The following is an 18421-nucleotide window of genomic DNA, read 5'->3' as shown; positions in this document are numbered from 1 at the left end:
CCCTGTCTTCCATATCCTGAGCTCTGGCCACTCCCAGAGATGGAGCCTCTCCTTCCTGAGCTGCTCCCACCTCCAGAGCTCATCCCACCGCTCTGGGGGCTGCACCGGCCACTGCCAGAGCTCTGCCCACCCCCAGACATGGACCCTCCTCCACTAGAACTTCCCTGTCTTCCATACCCTGAACCTCTTCCACCCCCAGACATGGATCCACCACCACTAGATATGGATCCTCCACCAGAGCTCTGCCCACCTCCAGACATGGAGCCTCCACTGCTTGAGCTTCCTCCTCCTCCATACCCTGAGCCTTTTCCACCCCCAGATATGGAGCCACCACCACCTGAGCTTCCTCCTCCTCCATACCCTGAGCCTTTTCCACCCCCAGATATGGAGCCACCACCAGAACTTCCTCCTCCACAGATGGAGCCACCACCAGAACTTCCTCCTCCACAGATGGAGCCACCACCAGAGCTTCCTCCTCCTCCATATCCCGAGCCTTTTCCTCCTCCAGATATGGAGCCTCCACCAGAGCTTCCTCCTCCACAGATGGAGCCACCTGAGCTTCCTCCTCCTCCATACCCTGAGCCTTTTCCACCCCCAGATATGGAGCCTCCTCCACCAGATATGGATCCACCCCCTCCAGAGCTGCTGCCACCCTTGGACATGGAGCCTCCTCCACCTGAACTTCCTCCTCCTCCTCCACAGATGGAGCCACCTGAGCTTCCTCCTCCTCCGTATCCAGAGCCTTTTCCTCCTCCATAACTTGACCCACCACCCCCAGACATGGATCCCCTCCCTCCTGAGCTGCTGCCACCTTTGGACATGGAGCCTCCTCCACCTGAACTTCCTCCTCCACAGATGGAACCACCAGAGCTTCCTCCTCCTCCATATCCTGAGCCTTTTCCTCCTCCAGATATGGAGCCTCCACCCCCAGATATGGATCCACCCCCTCCTGAGCTGCTGCCACCTTTGGACATGGAGCCTCCTCCACCTGAGCTTCCTCCTCCACAGATGGAGCCCCCTGAGCTTCCTCCTCCTCCTCCATATCCTGAGCCTTTTCCTCCTCCAGATATGGAGCCACCACCGCCTGAGCTTCCTCCTCCTCCGTATCCTGAGCCTTTTCCTCCTCCATAACTTGACCCACCACCCCCAGATATGGATCCACCCCCTCCTGAGCTGCTGCCACCTTTGGACATCGAGCCTCCACCACCAGAACCTCCTCCTCCACAGATGGAGCCACCAGAGCTTCCTCCTCCTCCATATCCCGAGCCTTTTCCACCCCCAGATATGGAGCCTCCACCACCAGAGCTTCCTCCTCCACAGATGGAGCCACCTGAGCTTCCTCCTCCTCCGTATCCTGAGCCTTTTCCACCCCCAGATATGGAGCCACCACCACCTGAACTTCCTCCTCCACAGATGGAGCCACCTGAGCTTCCTCCTCCTCCGTATCCTGAGCCTTTTCCTCCTCCAGATATGGAGCCTCCACCCCCAGATATGGATCCACCCCCTCCAGAGCTGCTGCCACCTTTGGACATGGAGCCTCCACCACCAGAACCTCCTCCTCCACAGATGGAACCACCTCCAGAGCTTCCTCCTCCTCCGTATCCCGAGCCTTTTCCACCCCCAGATATGGAGCCTCCACCAGAGCTTCCTCCTCCACAGATGGATCCACCAGAGCTTCCTCCTCCTCCATATCCTGAGCCTTTTCCACCCCCAGATATGGAGCCTCCACCACCTGAGCTTCCTCCTCCTCCGTATCCAGAGCCTTTTCCTCCTCCATAACTTGACCCACCACCCCCAGATATGGATCCACCCCCTCCTGAGCTGCTGCCACCCTTGGACATGGAGCCTCCTCCACCTGAACTTCCTCCTCCACAGATGGAACCACCAGAGCTTCCTCCTCCTCCATATCCCGAGCCTTTTCCACCCCCAGATATGGATCCACCACCAGAGCTTCCTCCTCCTCCGTATCCTGAGCCTTTTCCTCCCCCAGATATGGAGCCTCCTCCACCAGAGCTTCCTCCTCCACAGATGGAGCCACCTGAGCTTCCTCCTCCTCCGTATCCTGAGCCTTTTCCACCCCCAGATATGGAGCCACCACCACCTGAACTTCCTCCTCCACAGATGGAGCCACCTCCAGAACTTCCTCCTCCTCCGTATCCTGAGCCTTTTCCTCCTCCATAACTTGACCCACCACCCCCAGACATGGATCCCCCCCCTCCAGAACTTCCCCCTTTTCCCCCTCCGGAGATGGGTCCCCTCATTCCGCCCCCTCCGGAGCTCGTTCCCCCCTTCCCACCCTTCATCCCTCCGGGTCCCGCTCCGAAGACTCCGGTCATTCCCGCCTGGTGGTCGGTGACACCTGCAAGAAACGGGAATTGCGTCCACCTTGGGCTTTTCACCCCCAAAAACGGGATTGGGGCATCATCCTTCCCACCCTGCTGCTCTTGGTCTTATCCCTGAAGGATTTCCGTGAGCAGAGACCAACCCAGGGAATGTTTTCCTCCTTTTCCCGGGGTTTTTAGCTGATTTTATCCCGATTTCTGTCGTTTTCCCCCCAAGAACCCTCAGGGTGGCCCTGCCTTTAGGGAAGGCCGAGACTCTGAGTTTCACTCCCCTTTACCTGCCCCCCATTTCCACAGATTTTAGGACTGGTTTTTATTTCCACAGATTTTAGGACTGGTTTTTATTTCCACAGATTATAGGGCTAGTCTTTCTTCCCACAAGTTTTAGGACTGGGTTTTATTTCCACAAATTTTAGGACTGGTTTTTATTTCCACAAATTTTAGGACTGGTTTTTATTTCCACAAATTTTAGGACTGGTTTTTATTTCCACAGATTTTAGGACTGGTTTTTATTTCCACAGATTTTAGGACTGGTTTTTATTTCCACAAATTTTAGGACTGGGTTTTATTTCCACAAATTTTAGGACTGGGTTTTATTTCCACAAATTTTAGGACTGGGTTTTATTTCCACAAATTTTAGGACTGGGTTTTATTTCCACAAATTTTAGGACTGGGTTTTATTTCCACAAATTTTAGGACTGCGTTTTATTTCCACAAATTTTAGGACTGGTTTTTATTTCCGCAAATTTTAGGACTGGTTTTTATTTCCACAGATTTTAGGACTGGTTTTTATTTCCACAGATTTTAGGGCTAGTCTTTCTTCCCACAAGTTTTAGGACTGGTTTTTATTTCCACAAATTTTAGGACTGGTTTTTATTTCCACAAATTTTAGAGCTAGTCTTTCTTCCCACAAGTTTTAGGACTGGGTTTTATTTCCTCAAATATTAGGACTGGTTTTTATTTCCTCAGATATTAGGACTGCATTTTATTTCCACAAATTTTAGGACTGGTTTTTATTTCCGCAAATTTTAGGACTGGTTTTTATTTCCTCAAATTTTAGGACTGGTTTTTATTTCCTCAAATTTTAGGACTGGTTTTTATTTCCACAGATTTTAGGGCTAGTCTTTCTTCCCACAAGTTTTAGGACTGGGTTTTATTTCCTCAAATATTAGGACTGGTTTTTATTTCCTCAGATATTAGGACTGGTTTTTATTTCCACAAATTTTAGCACTAGCTTTTATTTCCACAAACGTTAGGACTAGCTTTTATGTCCACGAATTTTAGGACTAGCTTTTATTTCCACGAATTTTAGGACTAGCTTTTATTTCCTCAAATATTAGAACTGGTTTTTATTTCCACATATATCAGGACTAGCTTTTACTACCTCCAATTTTAGGACTTGTTTATTTCTACAAATGTTAGGACTGGTTTTTATTTCCACAAATTTTAGGACTAGTCTTCCTTTCCACAAATATTAGGACTGGTTTTTATTCCCACAGATTTTAGGACTGGTTCTAATTTCCTCCCCTTCTGCCCTGCACTGCACAGACCTGTGAGGGAGGAGATTCCCGGTTCCTCCAAATTTGGTTGGAATTAGCCAATAATTCTGATATATTCTGATATATTGACACTTGGTCACACAAAACCCTTTGTGTCATTTCCCAAATGACTCAAAAGATGGGAACTGGGATTTTTGGTTCTGTGGGAGTTAAAACCACAAAATAGGAGCAAAAAAGCAGCAAAGGAAATCCTGGGGATACTCACAGATGGTGGCCGGGGATCCCTCCTGGATCCTGCGGAGGGAAAGGGACCAATCAAATTAAAATTGAAATTTAATTGGGAACTAGAAGTAAATTTGAAGTTGGAATTGAAATTGCAATCAAAATTGAAGTTGGAACTCAAATTCAAATTGAAATAAAAATTGAGATCAAAATTGAAATCAAAGTCAAAAATTAAATTTAAATTTAAATTAGAATTAAAAACAGAATTGAAATTGAAATTTGAATCAATATTAAAATTGAAATCGATATTGAAATTAAAATTGAAATGAAATTTAAATTTTTATTTTAATTTCAATTTTAATTTTAATTTAAATTTTGATTTCAATTTTAATTTCAATTTTAATTTTAAATTAAAACTAAAATTGAAATTGAAGTTGAAATTGAAATTAAAACTGAAATTAAAATTGAAATTAAAATTAAAATTAAAGTTGAAATTGAAATCGACATTGAAATAAAAATTTAAATCTAAATTAAAACTAGAATTAAACCTGAAGTTAAAATTAAAATTGAAATCGACATTGAAACCAAAATTTAAATTAAAATTAAAATTGAAATTGAAATTAAAATCGAAATTGGAATTAAAATTGAAATTAAGCTAAAAATTTAAATTAAAACTAAAATTGAAATCAACATTAAAATCAAAATTTAAATTTAAATTGGAATTAAAATTGAAATTAAAATTGAAATTAAAATCAAAATTTAAATTAAAATTGAAATAGACATTGAAACCAAAATTTAAATTTAAATTAAAACTAAAATTTAAACTGAAGTTGAAATTGATATTAAAATTGAAATTAAAATCAAAATTAGAATTAAAATTGAAATTGAAATTGAAAATAAAATTTAAATTTAAATTTAAATTTAAATTTACATTAAAATAAAAATTTAAATTTTAATTAAAACTAAAATCGAAATTGAAGTTAAAATTGAAGTCAAAATTGAAGTTAAAATTGAAATTAAAACTGAAATTAAAATTCAGGTTAGTGTTTCCCAGTAACCCCAGGGAAGGCGCCTCCTCCCCGGCGGCTCCATCCCAGAGATCCCGGGCTCAGATCCCAGATTCCCATTGCCGTGTTCCCATCCCATGGGATCCCAGCACCCACCTGAGCTCCTCCTCCTCGAGCAGTGCCCTGCACACGGCGATCTCCACGTGCATCCCAGAGATCCCTGGCTCCGATCCCAGATTCCCATTGCCGTGTTCCCATTCCCAGGTGTTCCCATCCCGTGGGATCCCAGCACCCACCTGAGCTCCTCCTCCTCGAGCAGTGCCCTGTACACGGCGATCTCCACGTGCATCCTGGAGATCCCGAGCTCAGATCCCAGATTCCCATTGCCATGTTCCCATTCCCGGGGGTTCCCTGGCTCCGATCCCAGATTCCCATTGCCGTGTTCCCATTCCCGGGTGTTCCCATCCCATGGGATCCCAGCACCCACCTGAGCTCCTCCTCCTCGAGCAGTGCCCTGTACACGGTGATCTCCACGTCCATCCCGGAGATCCCGGGCTCAGATCCCAGATTCCCATTGCTATGTTCCCATTCCCAGGTGTTCCCATCCCATGGGATCCCAGCACCCACCTGAGCTCCTCCTCCTCGAGCAGTGCCCTGTACACGGCGATCTCCACGTGCATCCCAGAGATCCCGGGCTCAGATCCCAGATTCCCATTCCCAGGTGTTCCCATCCCATGGGATCCCAGCACCCACCTGAGCTCCTCCTCCTCGAGCAGTGCCCTGCACACGGCGATCTCCATGTGCATCCCAGAGATCCCTGGCTCCGATCCCAGATTCCCATTGCTATGTTCCCATTCCTGGGTGTTCCCATCCCATGGGATCCCAGCACCCACCTGAGCTCCTCCTCCTCGAGCAGTGCCCTGTACACAGCGATCTCCACGTGCATCCTGGAGATCCCGGGCTCAGATCCCAGATTCCCACTGCCGTGTTCCCATTCCCGGGGGTTCCCTGGCTCTGATCCCAGGTTCCCATTGCCGTGTTCCCATTCCTGGGTGTTCCCATCCCAGCACCCACCTGAGCTCCTCCTCCTCGAGCAGTGCCCTGTACACGGTGATCTCCACGTGCATCCCGGAGATCCCGGGCTCAGATCCCAGATTCCCATTGCCGTGTTCCCATTCCCGGGGGTTCCCTGGCTCTGATCCCAGGTTCCCACTGCCATGTTCCCATTCCCAGGTGTTCCCATCCCAGCACCCACCTGAGCTCCTCCTCCTCGAGCAGTGCCCTGTACACGGCGATCTCCACGTCCAGGGCCACCTTGGCCTCCAGCAGCTCCTGGTGGTCACGGACGAGCCGCGCCAGCTCCTGCCGGGCCTCCCTCAGGGCCTCCTCCAGCTCCCGGAGCTGCTCCCGACCCTCCTGGACTGCTGAACCACCCCGGAGCTCTGCGTCCCGGATGGAGTCCTGCAGGCTGGAATTCTGCACGGGAACAAAGGGAAGCGTTCCATTCCCTTCCCTGGGGAGGGTTTTTGTTCCTGCAGGGAACGGTGGGGTCGGGATTTCACCAGGGTCCCACCAGCGGTGTCAGTTTTCCAGATGGAAAACCAGGGGTCGGGATTTCACCAGGGTCCCACCAGTGGTTTCAGTTTTCCATATGGAAAACCAGGGTTGGGATTTCACCGCTGAGCCATCATTGGTTTTAATTTACCATATGGAAAACCAGGGTTGGAATTTCACCACTGTCCCACCATCAGTTTCAGTTTCCATATGGAAAATCAGGGTTGGGATTTCACCACTGAGTCATCACTGGTTTTAATTTTCCACGTGGAAAACCAGGGTTGAGATTCTACCACTGTCCCACCAGCGGTTTCAGTTTTCCAGATGGAAAACCAGAGTTGGGATTGCACCACTGAGCCATCATTGGTTTTAATTTTCCACATGGAAAACCAGGGTTGGGATTTCATCACTCTCCCACCATTGGTTTCAGTTTTCCATATGGAAAAGCAGGGCTGGGATTGCACCACTGAGCCATCATTGGTTTTAATTTTCCACATGGAAAACCAGGGTTGGGATTTCACCACTGAGCCATCATTGGTTTTAATTTTCCACATGGAAGACCAGGGTTGGGATTTCACCGCTGAGGATTCCCTTCCGTGGTCACGGGATTGTGGGACACCCACGGCTGGAAGGGCCCCGTGGGGATCCTCCAGTCCAGCCCTGCACAGGGAAACCCAAAAATCCCACTGCTTTCAAACCCTCCCGGCATTCCTTGGAAGTTAAAGACTATCCTTAATGACAGAACTCCAAAAATGGGTAAATTACCCAAATTAAATCCCAGTGTAGATCCCATTTTCAAACCCTCCTGGCATTCCTTGGAAATTAAAGATTTTCCTCAATACAGAACTCCAAAAATACATTACACCAGGTAAATTAACTTAAATTAAATCCCAATATAAATCCCATTTTCAAACTCTGCTGGCATTCCTTGGAAATGAAAGCCTTTCCTCAACACAGAACTCCAAAAATGGGTAAATTAACCCAAATTAAATCCCAGTGTAGATCCCATTTTCAAACCCTCCTGGCATTCCTTGGAAATTAAAGCCTTTCCTCAACACAGAACTCCAAAAATGGGTAAATTAACCCAAATTAAATCCCACTGTGGATCCCGAGACTCTAAATCTGCTTCCTTTTGGGGAGAAATCATCCCTAAGTCTGTCCCCAGAGGATCAGCTGCCTCCAGCTGGACCGAGATCCCCGGAAAAGGTGCTTGGACAGGTTGGAATCCGTCGGCCTCACCCTTTTCCTGGCGACCTCAACCTCCGGCTGGAGCCTCTGGATGTGCCTGGCGAGCTCCTGGATTTCCCGGTGGCTGCTCCTCAGCTGCTCCCGTTGGGTCTCCCACGTGTTCTGCAGGTCCTGGTACTGAGGGCAGGAGGGGGAAAGGGACGTTTGGGACGGTGTCGGGGTCTTTCCCGGCGGGAGGATCCGTCGGGTCCCGGGTTTGGGTGCCCACTCACCCTGCCCCGGTACACGGAGTCCACGTGGGCCGAGCTGCGGCGGGCGATGCCCTCGTACTCCTGGCGCACCTCGGCCACGATCCCGTCCAGGTCCAGCTCCCGCCCGGGGGCCAGGGACAGCACGACGTCCGTGTCCCCGGCCAGGGTCTGCAGCTGGGACAGCTCCTGTAGGGAACAGAGGGAATGGGGTTACAGCTCCTGCAGGGAACTGTGGGATTGGGGTTACAGCTCCTGCAGGGAACAGCAGGAATGGGGTTACAGCTCCTGCAGGGAACAGCAGGAATGGGGTTACAGCTCCTGCAGGGAACAGCAGGAATGGGGTTACAGCTCCTGCAGGGAACAGCAGGATTGGGGTTACAGCTCCTGCAGGGAACAGCAGGAATGGGGTTACAGCTCCTGCAGGGAACAGTGGGATTGGGGTTACAGCTCCTGCAGGGAACAACAGGAATGGGGTTACAGCTCCTGCAGGGAACAGCAGGGTTGGGGTTACAGCTCCTGCAGGGAACAGTGGGATTGGGGTTACAGCTCCTGCAGGGAACAGTGGGATTGGGGTTACAGCTCCTGCAGGGAACAGCAGGAATGGGGTTACAGCTCCTGCAGGGAACAGCAGGGTTGGGGTTACAGCTCCTGCAGGGAACAGTGGGATTGGGGTTACAGCTCCTGCAGGGAACAGTGGGATTGGGGTTACAGCTCCTGCAGGGGACTGTGGGATTGGGGTTACAGCTCCTGCAGGGAACAGTGGGATTGGGGTTACAGCTCCTGCAGGGAACAGTGGGATTGGGGGTTTGGGAGAGGTCAAGCAGGGAACAGCAGGAATGGGGTTACAGCTCCTGCAGGGAACTGTGGGATTGGGGTTACAGCTCCTGCAGGGAACTGTGGGATTGGGGTTACAGCTCCTGCAGGGAACAACAGGGTTGGGGTTACAGCTCCTGCAGGGAACAGTGGGATTGGGGTTACAGCTCCTGCAGGGAACAGTGGGATTGGGGTTACAGCTCCTGCAGGGAACAGTGGGATTGGGGTTACAGCTCCTGCAGGGAACAGTGGGATTGGGGGTTTGGGAGAGGTCAAGCAGGGAACAGCAGGAATGGGGTTACAGCTCCTGCAGGGAACTGTGGGATTGGGGTTACAGCTCCTGCAGGGAACTGTGGGATTGGGGTTACAGCTCCTGCAGGGAACAACAGGGTTGGGGTTACAGCTCCTGCAGGGAACAGTGGGATTGGGGTTACAGCTCCTGCAGGGAACTGTGGGATTGGGGTTACAGCTCCTGCAGGGAACAACAGGGTTGGGGTTACAGCTCCTGCAGAGAACTGTGGGATTGGGGTTACAGCTCCTGCAGAGAACTGTGGGATTGGGGTTTTGGAACAGCTCCTGCAGGGAACAGCGGGATTGGAATTTTGGGAGAGCTCCTGCAGGGATCAGCGGGATTGGGGTTACAGCTCCTGCGGGGAACAGCGGGACTGGGGTTTTGGGAGAGCTCCTGCAGGGAACAGTGGGATTGGGGTTACAGCTCCTGCAGGGAACAGTGGGATTGGGGTTACAGCTCCTGCAGGGAACAGTGGGATTGGGGTTACAGCTCCTGCAGGGAACAGTGGGATTGGGGTTACAGCTCCTGCAGGGAACAGTGGGATTGGGGTTACAGCTCCTGCGGGGAACAGTGGGATCGGGGTTTTGGGAGAGCTCCTGCAGGGAACAACAGGATTGGGGTTTTGGGAGAGCTCCGACAGGGAACAGCGGGATCGGGATTTTGGGACAGCTCCTGCAGGGAATGACGGGGTCGGGGTTTTGGGACAGCTCCTGCAGGGAACAGTGGGATCGGGGTTACAGCTCCTGCAGGGAACAGCAGGGTCAGGATTTCACCACTGTTCCATCAGCGGTTTCAGTTTTCCATGTGGAAAACCAGGGTTGGGATTTCACCACTGTCCCACCATCGGTTTCAATTTCCAGCAAGGAAAACCAGGGTTGGGATTTGAACAGTCCATGGCATCAGTCCAGGTCATCATGAGGAAAGAATTGGGACCCTCGGACAAAATTCCCACTGGATCTTCCCTGTCTGCAGCCCCCACGTCCCACTTTTTAATTTCCAGGGACTTCCAGCCTTTGGGACACACCAGATCCCTTTTCACTCACGGATTTATAAGAGCAAAGGCCTCATAAATTAATTAAATATTAATTTACATGTCTATATAAATATAATCAATATTGTTTTAACTTGTCATGATATATAAATACTATAAACATTTATATATGTACAATATCTATATTTATAGATAAATATATAAAATATGTGAATGTACTATCTATAAATGTAGATATTTCTATATTGTGTATTTATATATAACTATAATCATAATTACATATAATTATATATAAATATAATTAATATTTATTATTTATTACATATTTTCTAAAGACCTTATAAATATAATGAACAGAACTATTAAGACCAAAGGCCTTAATAAATTATATTCATTATATAATTTATATAAGACATATATTTATTATACATATTATATATAATATATATAATTCATACATAGTATGAATAATATAATATAATATTTTTAATATAATATATAATATATAATATATAAATATATTATATATTAATATAATAATATATTAATATATACAATATGTTAATGTATAATATAATAATTATATATAATCATATATATAATATATATAATTCATTATATAGTATTTATATTACAAATATAAATGCAATATATTACATATAATGTAATATATAATATATATTAAGATATCTGTTCTATAGCAATTAATCATATTAATTAATAAATTAATTAATATAATCATATATATAATATATATAATTCATTATATAGTATTTATATTATAAATATAAATGCAATATATTACATATAATGTAATATATAATATATATTAAGATATCTATTCTATAGCAATCAATCATATTAATTAATAAATTAATTCTCCACACCACAAAGTCCCACTCGGGCAGAATTCCTGGGAATTTCCACAGGAAATACGTGTTTTTAAGAGCTGAGGGTGAGGTTTGAATCACTCACAGCTTCGTGCAGACAGCGGAGGAATTCCAGCTCCTGCTTCAGGATTTCCACCCTCACATCCAGCTCCATTTTCCCCATGTAGGCACTGTCCAATTCCTGGGAAAAAACCCCGAAACCCATCATCATTTACATTCCTTTGCTCCACATCCTCCGCTGGAGTTCAACTCTCGGCGCATTCCCAAAAAACCTCCAGCCCTGGGATCAAATATCGGCCCCCGGGGCTCGGATTTCGTCGGAAAAGCAACGGGAAAAGAGGGAAAGGGTGGAAAAAACGGGCTGGGAAAGGAGCACCAAAACCCGGGGCAAAAAATCCCTTCCTGGGGAGCAGGAGAAAGGTGGAACCGCGGGTTTTGTTCTTTCTTTGGATAAAAAGCGGCCGAAATTCCCTATTTTCCCGCGGATTTTGTTCTCCTGAGCCACCTCCAGGCAGGATTTAACCTAAAAATGACCTTCTGCTCGAGCTGGGGGGGGGAGAGAAGAGGGGAAAAATCAGCATTTTGGGGTTATTTCAGAGAATTCCACGGTATCCCGAGCTGGAATATTTCCTCCCAAAGGACCGATTCCAGAGGGAATCCTCCCTCCTCGGCCCCTGCTCTCAGCTCCTCCAGCTGGAATTAAATCCCAGCAAACCCCTCAGCTTTGGAGAACTCGGGGGTTGTTTTATTCCCCAGGCTTTGACTCCTCGGTAATTAAAGACTTTCCCCGACCCAGAACTCCAAAAACCCGTTAGGGCAGGTGAATTAACTCCAATTAAATCCCTTTTCCAGGGGCTCCAGTTACTCCACCTTTTTCAGCTCCACAAATTCCTCCTCCCGGGACGTGCGGTTGTTGATCTCGTCCTCGAACCTGGGGGTAGGAAGGAGGTGGATCATTATCTGTTATTAATCAATCTACACAATTAATCTATTATCTATTATCAATTAACCTATTTCGTTCATCTATTACCCATTAATCTACACAATTAATCTGTTATCTATTCTAAATTAACCCATTTCATTCATCTATTACGCATTAATCTGCACAATTAATCTGTTATCTATTATCAATTAACCTATTTCATTCATCTATTACCCATTAATCTGCACAATTAATCTGTTATCTATTATCAATTAACCTATTTCATTCATCTATTACCCATTAATCTACACAATTAATCTATTATCTATTATAAATTAACCCATTTCATTCATCTATTACCCATTAATCTACACAATTAATCTATTATCTATTATCAATTAACCCATTTCATCCATCTATTACCCATTAATCTACACAATTAATCTATTATCTATTATCAATTAACCTATTTCATTCATCTATTATCAATCAATCTATTTAACTCGCTGTTACCTATTTTAATTTTTCAGTGGGGTGGATCAGAAAACAAAAGGGAATCACCCAAAAAAAGTGAATTTAAATTGAGGTTTCAGTTGAATTCTGATTTCTGGCAACTGCAAAACGAAGCACTGAAACAGCCCCCCCAAAAAATGGGATGGACACAGATTGGTCCTGAATTTAGGAACTGATGGACACAGATTGGTCTAAATTTAGGAATTGATAGACACAGATTGGTGCTAAATTTAGGAATTGATAGACACAGATTGGTCTAAATTTAGGAATTGATAGATACAGGTTGGTCCTAAATTTAGGAATTGATAGACACAGGTTGGTCTAAATTTAGGAATTGATAGATACAGGTTGGTCCTAAATTTAGGAATTGATAGACACAGACTGGCCCTGAATTTAGGAATTGATAGACACAGATTGGTGCTAAATTTAGGAATTGATAGACACAGGTTGGTCCTGAATTTAGGAATTGATAGACACAGATTGGCCCTGAATTTAGGAATTGATAGAGACAGATTGGTGCTAAATTTAGGAATTGATAGAGACAGATTGTCCCTGAATTTAAGAATTGATAGACACAGATTGGTCTAAATTTAGGAATTGATAGACACAGATGGGTGCTAAATTTAGGAATTGATAGACACAGATTGGTCTAAATTTAGGAACTGATAGACACAGATTGGTCCTAAATGCAGGAATTGATAGACACAGATTGGTCCTAAATGCAGGAATTGATAGACACAGATGGGTGCTAAATTTAGGAATTGATGGACACAGATTGGTCTTAAATGCAGGAATTGATAGACACAGGTTGGTCCTAAATTTAGGAATTGACAGACACAGATTGGTGCTAAATTTAGGAATTGATAGATACAGGTTGGCCCTGAATTTAGGAATTGATAGACACAGATTGGTGCTAAATTTAGGAATTGATAGATACAGATTGGTGCTAAATTTAGGAATTGATAGACACAGATTGGTGCTAAATTTAGGAATTGATAGACACAGATTGGTGCTAAATTTAGGAATTGATAGACACAGATTGGTGCTAAATTTAGGAATTGATAGACACAGATTGGTGCTAAATTTAGGAATTGATGGACACAGATTGGTGCTAAATTTAGGAATTGATAGACACAGATTGGTCCTAAATTTAGGAACTGATAGACACAGATTGGTGCTAAATTTAGGAATTGATGGACACAGATTGGTCTTAAATGCAGGAATTGATAGACACAGATTGGTGCTAAATTTAGGAACTGATAGGCACAGATTGGCCCTGAATTTAGGAATTGATAGACACAGATTGGTGCTAAATTTAGGAATTGATAGACACAGATGGTTGCTAAATTTAGGAATTGAGGGACACAGATTAGCCCTGAATTTAGGAATTGATAGACATAGATTGGTGCTAAATGCAGGAATTGATAGACACAGGTTGGCCCTGAATTTAGGAACTGATAGACACAGATTGGCCCTGAATTTAGGAATTCTGGGCTAAACTTCCCTTTTTTCAGAGCCCAGATGGACATAAACTCTCTCTGGGTGCAGCTGAGCCAGAGGTGATGACTCTGCCCAACTCGACCCCCCCGTCCCTCCCAGCCAGGTCCCCCCAGCGGGTCCTGGGTTGCTCGGGGCAGGAAGAGGAGGAGGGTGGGATAAATCAACAAAAACTTGAATTTCCCTCTTATTTCGGGGGTTCAACCCTCCCCAAACTCCTCCATCCCCGAGGCCAAGCCCCCCCAGAGCACCCACTCCAGGCTCAGGGTGCGAAGCCGAGCTGGGAAAACCCCCAGCACCCTTTTTCCCCCCCGAATTTGGGGGTCCTTCACCTGTTCTTATACTCCTCCACCAGCTGCAGCATGTTGTAGGCCTCGGGGTCCAGCTGCTCCTTCTGGCTCTGGAGGGTCTGGAGCTGCCTCTGGAGGCTGGAGATGTAGGACTGGAAGAAGGAGGAGATGTTCCTGCTCTCCTCGGGGCCGGAGCTCTGCTGCTGCAGGAGCTGCCACTTGGCCAGCAGGGCCTGGTTCTGCCTCTCCAGACACTGCACCTGGGGGGGAAAAGCACATCCAGAGGGGGGGGATTGGAATCTGCGCCGTGGAAACAGGCTGGGAGAGCTGGGAATGGTCCTCTGGAGGCTCCAGGGAGAGCTCCGTTCCTAAAGGGGCTCCAGGAGAGCTGGGAATGGTCCCCTGGAGGCTCCAGGGAGAGCTCTGTTCCTGAAGGGGCTCCAGGAGAGCTGGGAATGTTCCCCTGGAGGCTCCAAGGAGAGCTCCGTTCCTAAAGGGGCTCCAGGAGAGCTGGGAATGTTCCCCTGGAGGCTCCAGGGAGAGCTCTGTTCCTAAAGGGGCTCCAGGAGAGCTGGGAATGGTCCCCTGGAGGCTCCAGGGACAGCTCCATTCCTAAAGGGGCTCCAGGAGAGCTGGAGAGGGACTGGGGACAAGGGCTGGAGGGACAGACACAGGGAATGGCTTCTCACTGGGAAAGGGGGGATTTAGGGGGGATTTTGGGAAGGAATTCCTGGCTGGGAAGGTGGGGAGACCCTGGAATGGATTTCCCAGAGGATGCCCCTGGATCCCTGGGAGTGTCCAAGGCCGGGCTGGATCCCCCTGGGATGGTGGGAACTGTCCCTGCCCACGGTAGGGGTGGGATGAGCTTTAATGTCCCTCCCAACCCAAACCTCTCCACAGTTTTTTAATTTTTCCCTCCATTATTCCAAGGTTGAGCAGCTTTTCCTGCATTTCTGCCTGTTCATTTTCATGGAATCACAGAACATTTTGGGTTGGAAGTGACCCTTTAAAGGTCATTTTCCTTCCCTGGGGGCTCCAAAAGCTGGAGAGGGACAAAGCCAGGCCAAGGGATGAGGAGCTTCCAACTGGAGGAGGGGAAGGTTAGGTGGGATATTGGGAAGGAATTCCTGCCTGTGAGGGTGGGGAGGCCCTGGAATGGATTTCCCAGAGGATGCCCCATCCCTGGAAGGGTCCAAGGCTGAGTTGGATCCCCCTGGGACAGTGGGAGGTGTCCCTGCCCATGGCAGGGGTGGGATGGGGTGACTTTAAGGTCCCTTCCCACTCAAACCATTCCACGATTCCTTGACACCGAACCTGGAAACTGAGACCCAAAATTCTGGGGGGAAAAAGGGAATCACAAACCCTCCGATTTTGGGGGGCTGTGGATGTTTTGACCTCGTGGGTGTAACCAACCCCTTCTGTGTGGGGCTGGTCCAGGGAGCCCTGAGGTGTCCCTGTGTCCCAGCCCCCACAGCTCCCACCCCAGCAGGGCCCGGGGTCACCCCCGAGGTGACTCCACGGGGGAATTTTGGGGCTGTTCCGCTCCTCCTGACCCCGAGGAGGAGCAGGAGAGGAGCCAAAGCTGCAGGGAGAGGGAGAGCTGAGCACGAGGGGGAGAGGGAAGGTGTGGAGGCCCCTGATGGCCTGAGAGAGGCAGGACCCCCAAAGCAAAGGATTCAGGGAAGTTTTGCTTCGCTTGAGGAAAAAAAAAACCAGATCAAAAGGGAAAACAGGGATGTCCAAATCCACCACTCATTTTTCCAGCTGCCACCAGCAATCCCCAGGCACCGGGACAAAGGGATGGACGTTCCCAGAAACCCTTTCCCTGGAAAGAGGAGCGAGTTAACGAGTGGTTTATTGTCCTGGTGGTTTTATTGTCCTGCCACTCGGAGATATTTATCCCAGGGCTACCAGTGATTCACACAGCCACCTGCTGGGAGCATCCCAGCAGGAACTCACAGGGGATTCAGCCAAATCCTGGGATTTTGGGGGGGAGAAGGTGCAACACGAGGGCGTTGCCGTGACTCACACCTGCCTCGGGACCCACCTTGTCGATGAAGGAGGCGAATTTGTTGTTGAGGGCCTTGATCTGCTCCTTCTCGTCCGAACGCACCCTCTGGAACTCGGGGTCCACCTGCAGCTCCAGGGGCCTCAACAGGGCGGGGTTCACGTGGACCTCCTCGATGCCTCGGAGCATCCCGGGCTGTCCCACCCCCGGTCCCTCCGCCCCGAGCGCTTCCCTGCCCGGGCTGGCCCTGGAGGCGCTTCCCAGCCCCGCGTCCCCCCTCGGGAAAGCTCCCGTGAAATACCCCCTGCCATAAAACGCCCTCTCGGGTTGTCTCCAGCCACCAAACCTCCCGTATCCCGCTCCTTCTCCTCCGTATCCTCCGGCGGCACAGACATTCCTGAGGCCCCCGAGGTTGTGGAGGCTCCTGCTGCCGTATCCCGGCCCAAACCCCAGGAATCTCCCGTCCCCGCCGCCCAACGTCCCGCAGTGGGCGGAGGAGGAGCTGAAATTCCCGTCGCCGTATCTGGAGAAATATCTTCTCATGGTGTCCCGGCGGGAGAGCGGGAGGCGAACCGGGCGCAGGGAAGGAGAGATCCTCAGCTCCGGGAAGGGTACGGGAAGTTCTGCGGGGAAGTTCCCCTTTATAGGTTCGCGAGGAGCTCGTCTCCATTCCCGGTTAATTAGCAGGTCGTTGGAGTTGTTGATGGGTTTGGTTCATTAGGCGGCAATTAGTGGAGCCCGGAGAGAGGCCGGATAAACACCCGGCACCGGCGGCGGGTTGTGAAACCCCGCAAACCCCAAATCCCGCCTGACTCACCGCCCTGCTGACAGCGCTCCTTATCTCCGCGGCCTCCCCGCAGCCCTAATTACAGTTATCCCGCTCATCCCGAGCCTTGCTCGCTCCCAGATTTCCCCACCTCTTCGGGAATCTCATTTCACGGGGCACGAGGCCTCGGCGGGGTCCGGGGAGGGTCTTGACCTCCCTTCCCCCCGTCCCGGGAGCAGCCGCCCCACCTCCCTTGGCTTCCTCCCATTCCCACAATATCCTCCCTTGGCTTCCCAGTCCCTCTTTCCTCCCATTCCCACAATATCCCCCTTTGGCTTCCCAGTCCCTCTTTTCTCCCATTTCCGGAATATCCTCCCTTTGGCTTCCCATTCCCTCTTTTCTTCTATTCCCAGTTCTCTCTTTCCTCTCATTCAGAGAATATCCTCCCTTGGCTTCCCAGTCCCTCTTTCCTCTCATTCCCACAATATCCCCCTTTGGCTTCCCAGTCCCTCTTTTCTTCCATTCCCAATTTCCTCTTTCATTCCCAGAATATCCTCCTTTGGCTTCCCACTCCCTCTTTTCTTTCATTCCCAATTCCCTCTTTCCTCTCATTCCCAGAATATCCTCCCTTGGCTTCCCATTCCCTCTTTCCTCCCATTCCCACAATATCCCCCTTTGGCTTCCCAGTTCCTCTTTCATCCCCCTTTGACTTCTCAGTCCCTCTTTCCTCTCATTCCCAGAATAACCTTCCTTGGTTTCTTCCCACTCCCTCTGTTCTTCCATTCCCAATTCTCTCTTTCCTCTCATTCAGAGAATATCCTCCCTTTGGCTTCCCAGTCCCTCTTTTCTCATTCCCAGAATAACCTCCCTTTGGCTTCCCAATCCCTCTTTTCTTCCATTCCCAATCCCTCTTTTCTTCCATTCCCAATTCCCTCTTTCCTCTCAGTCCCAGAATATCCTCCCTCGGCTTCCCAGTCCCTCTTTCATCCCCCTTTGGCTTCCCACTCCCTCTTTCCTCTCATTCCCAGAATAACCTTCCTTGGTTTCTTCCCACTCCATCTTTTCTTCCATTCCCATTCCCTCTTTTCTCCCATTTCTGGAATATCCTCCCTTGGCTTCCCATTCCCTCTTTTCTTCCATTCCCAATTCCCTCTTTCCTCTCATTCAGAGAATATCCTCCTTTGGCTTCCCAGTCCCTCTTTTCTTCCATTCCCAGAATATCCTCCCTTTGGCTTCCCAGTCCCTCTTTTCTTCCATTCCCAATTCCTTCTTTCCTCTCATCCCCTTTGGCTTCCCATTCCCTCTTTTCTCATTCCCAAAATATCCTCCTTTGGTTTCCCACTCCCTCTTTTCTTCCACTCCCAATTCCCTCTTTC

At 48.3% G+C, this 18421-nt stretch overlaps 1 protein-coding gene across 1 annotated transcript; it reads right to left on the bottom strand.

The window, feature by feature from the left end:
• Positions 1-79: 79 nt before the first annotated feature.
• LOC116799913 (neurofilament medium polypeptide-like) lies at positions 80-16822 on the bottom strand. Its single transcript, XM_032713374.1, has 12 exons — positions 16319-16822; positions 14314-14531; positions 11920-11980; positions 11135-11230; positions 8085-8249; positions 7864-7989; positions 6326-6546; positions 4107-4135; positions 2297-2359; positions 1574-2181; positions 1079-1477; positions 80-607 (listed from the first exon to the last, which is right to left on the bottom strand). Exons 1-12 carry the CDS (start codon positions 16820-16822, stop codon positions 80-82), a joined length of 3018 nt encoding a protein of 1005 aa, XP_032569265.1.
• Positions 16823-18421: the final 1599 nt, after the last annotated feature.

Source organism: Chiroxiphia lanceolata, chromosome 30 (genome assembly GCF_009829145.1).
Source record: "Chiroxiphia lanceolata isolate bChiLan1 chromosome 30, bChiLan1.pri, whole genome shotgun sequence".
NCBI classification, from domain to species: Eukaryota; Metazoa; Chordata; class Aves; order Passeriformes; family Pipridae; genus Chiroxiphia; species Chiroxiphia lanceolata.
Note: the sequence above shows the minus strand (reverse complement) of the source record. Positions and strands in the feature narration are given on the sequence as shown.

Coding starts and splice junctions, on each gene's coding strand:
- LOC116799913 (XM_032713374.1), bottom strand. CDS start 16,822: ATGAGAAGATATTTCTCCAGATACGGCGACGGGAATTTCAGCTCCTCC. Junction 14,532..16,318: donor TCGCCTCCTTCATCGACAAG/GTGGGTCCCGAG, acceptor TTTCCCCCCCAG/GTGCAGTGTCTGGAGAGGCA. Junction 7,990..8,084: donor ACTCCGTGTACCGGGGCAGG/GTGAGTGGGCAC, acceptor TCCTGCCCTCAG/TACCAGGACCTGCAGAACAC.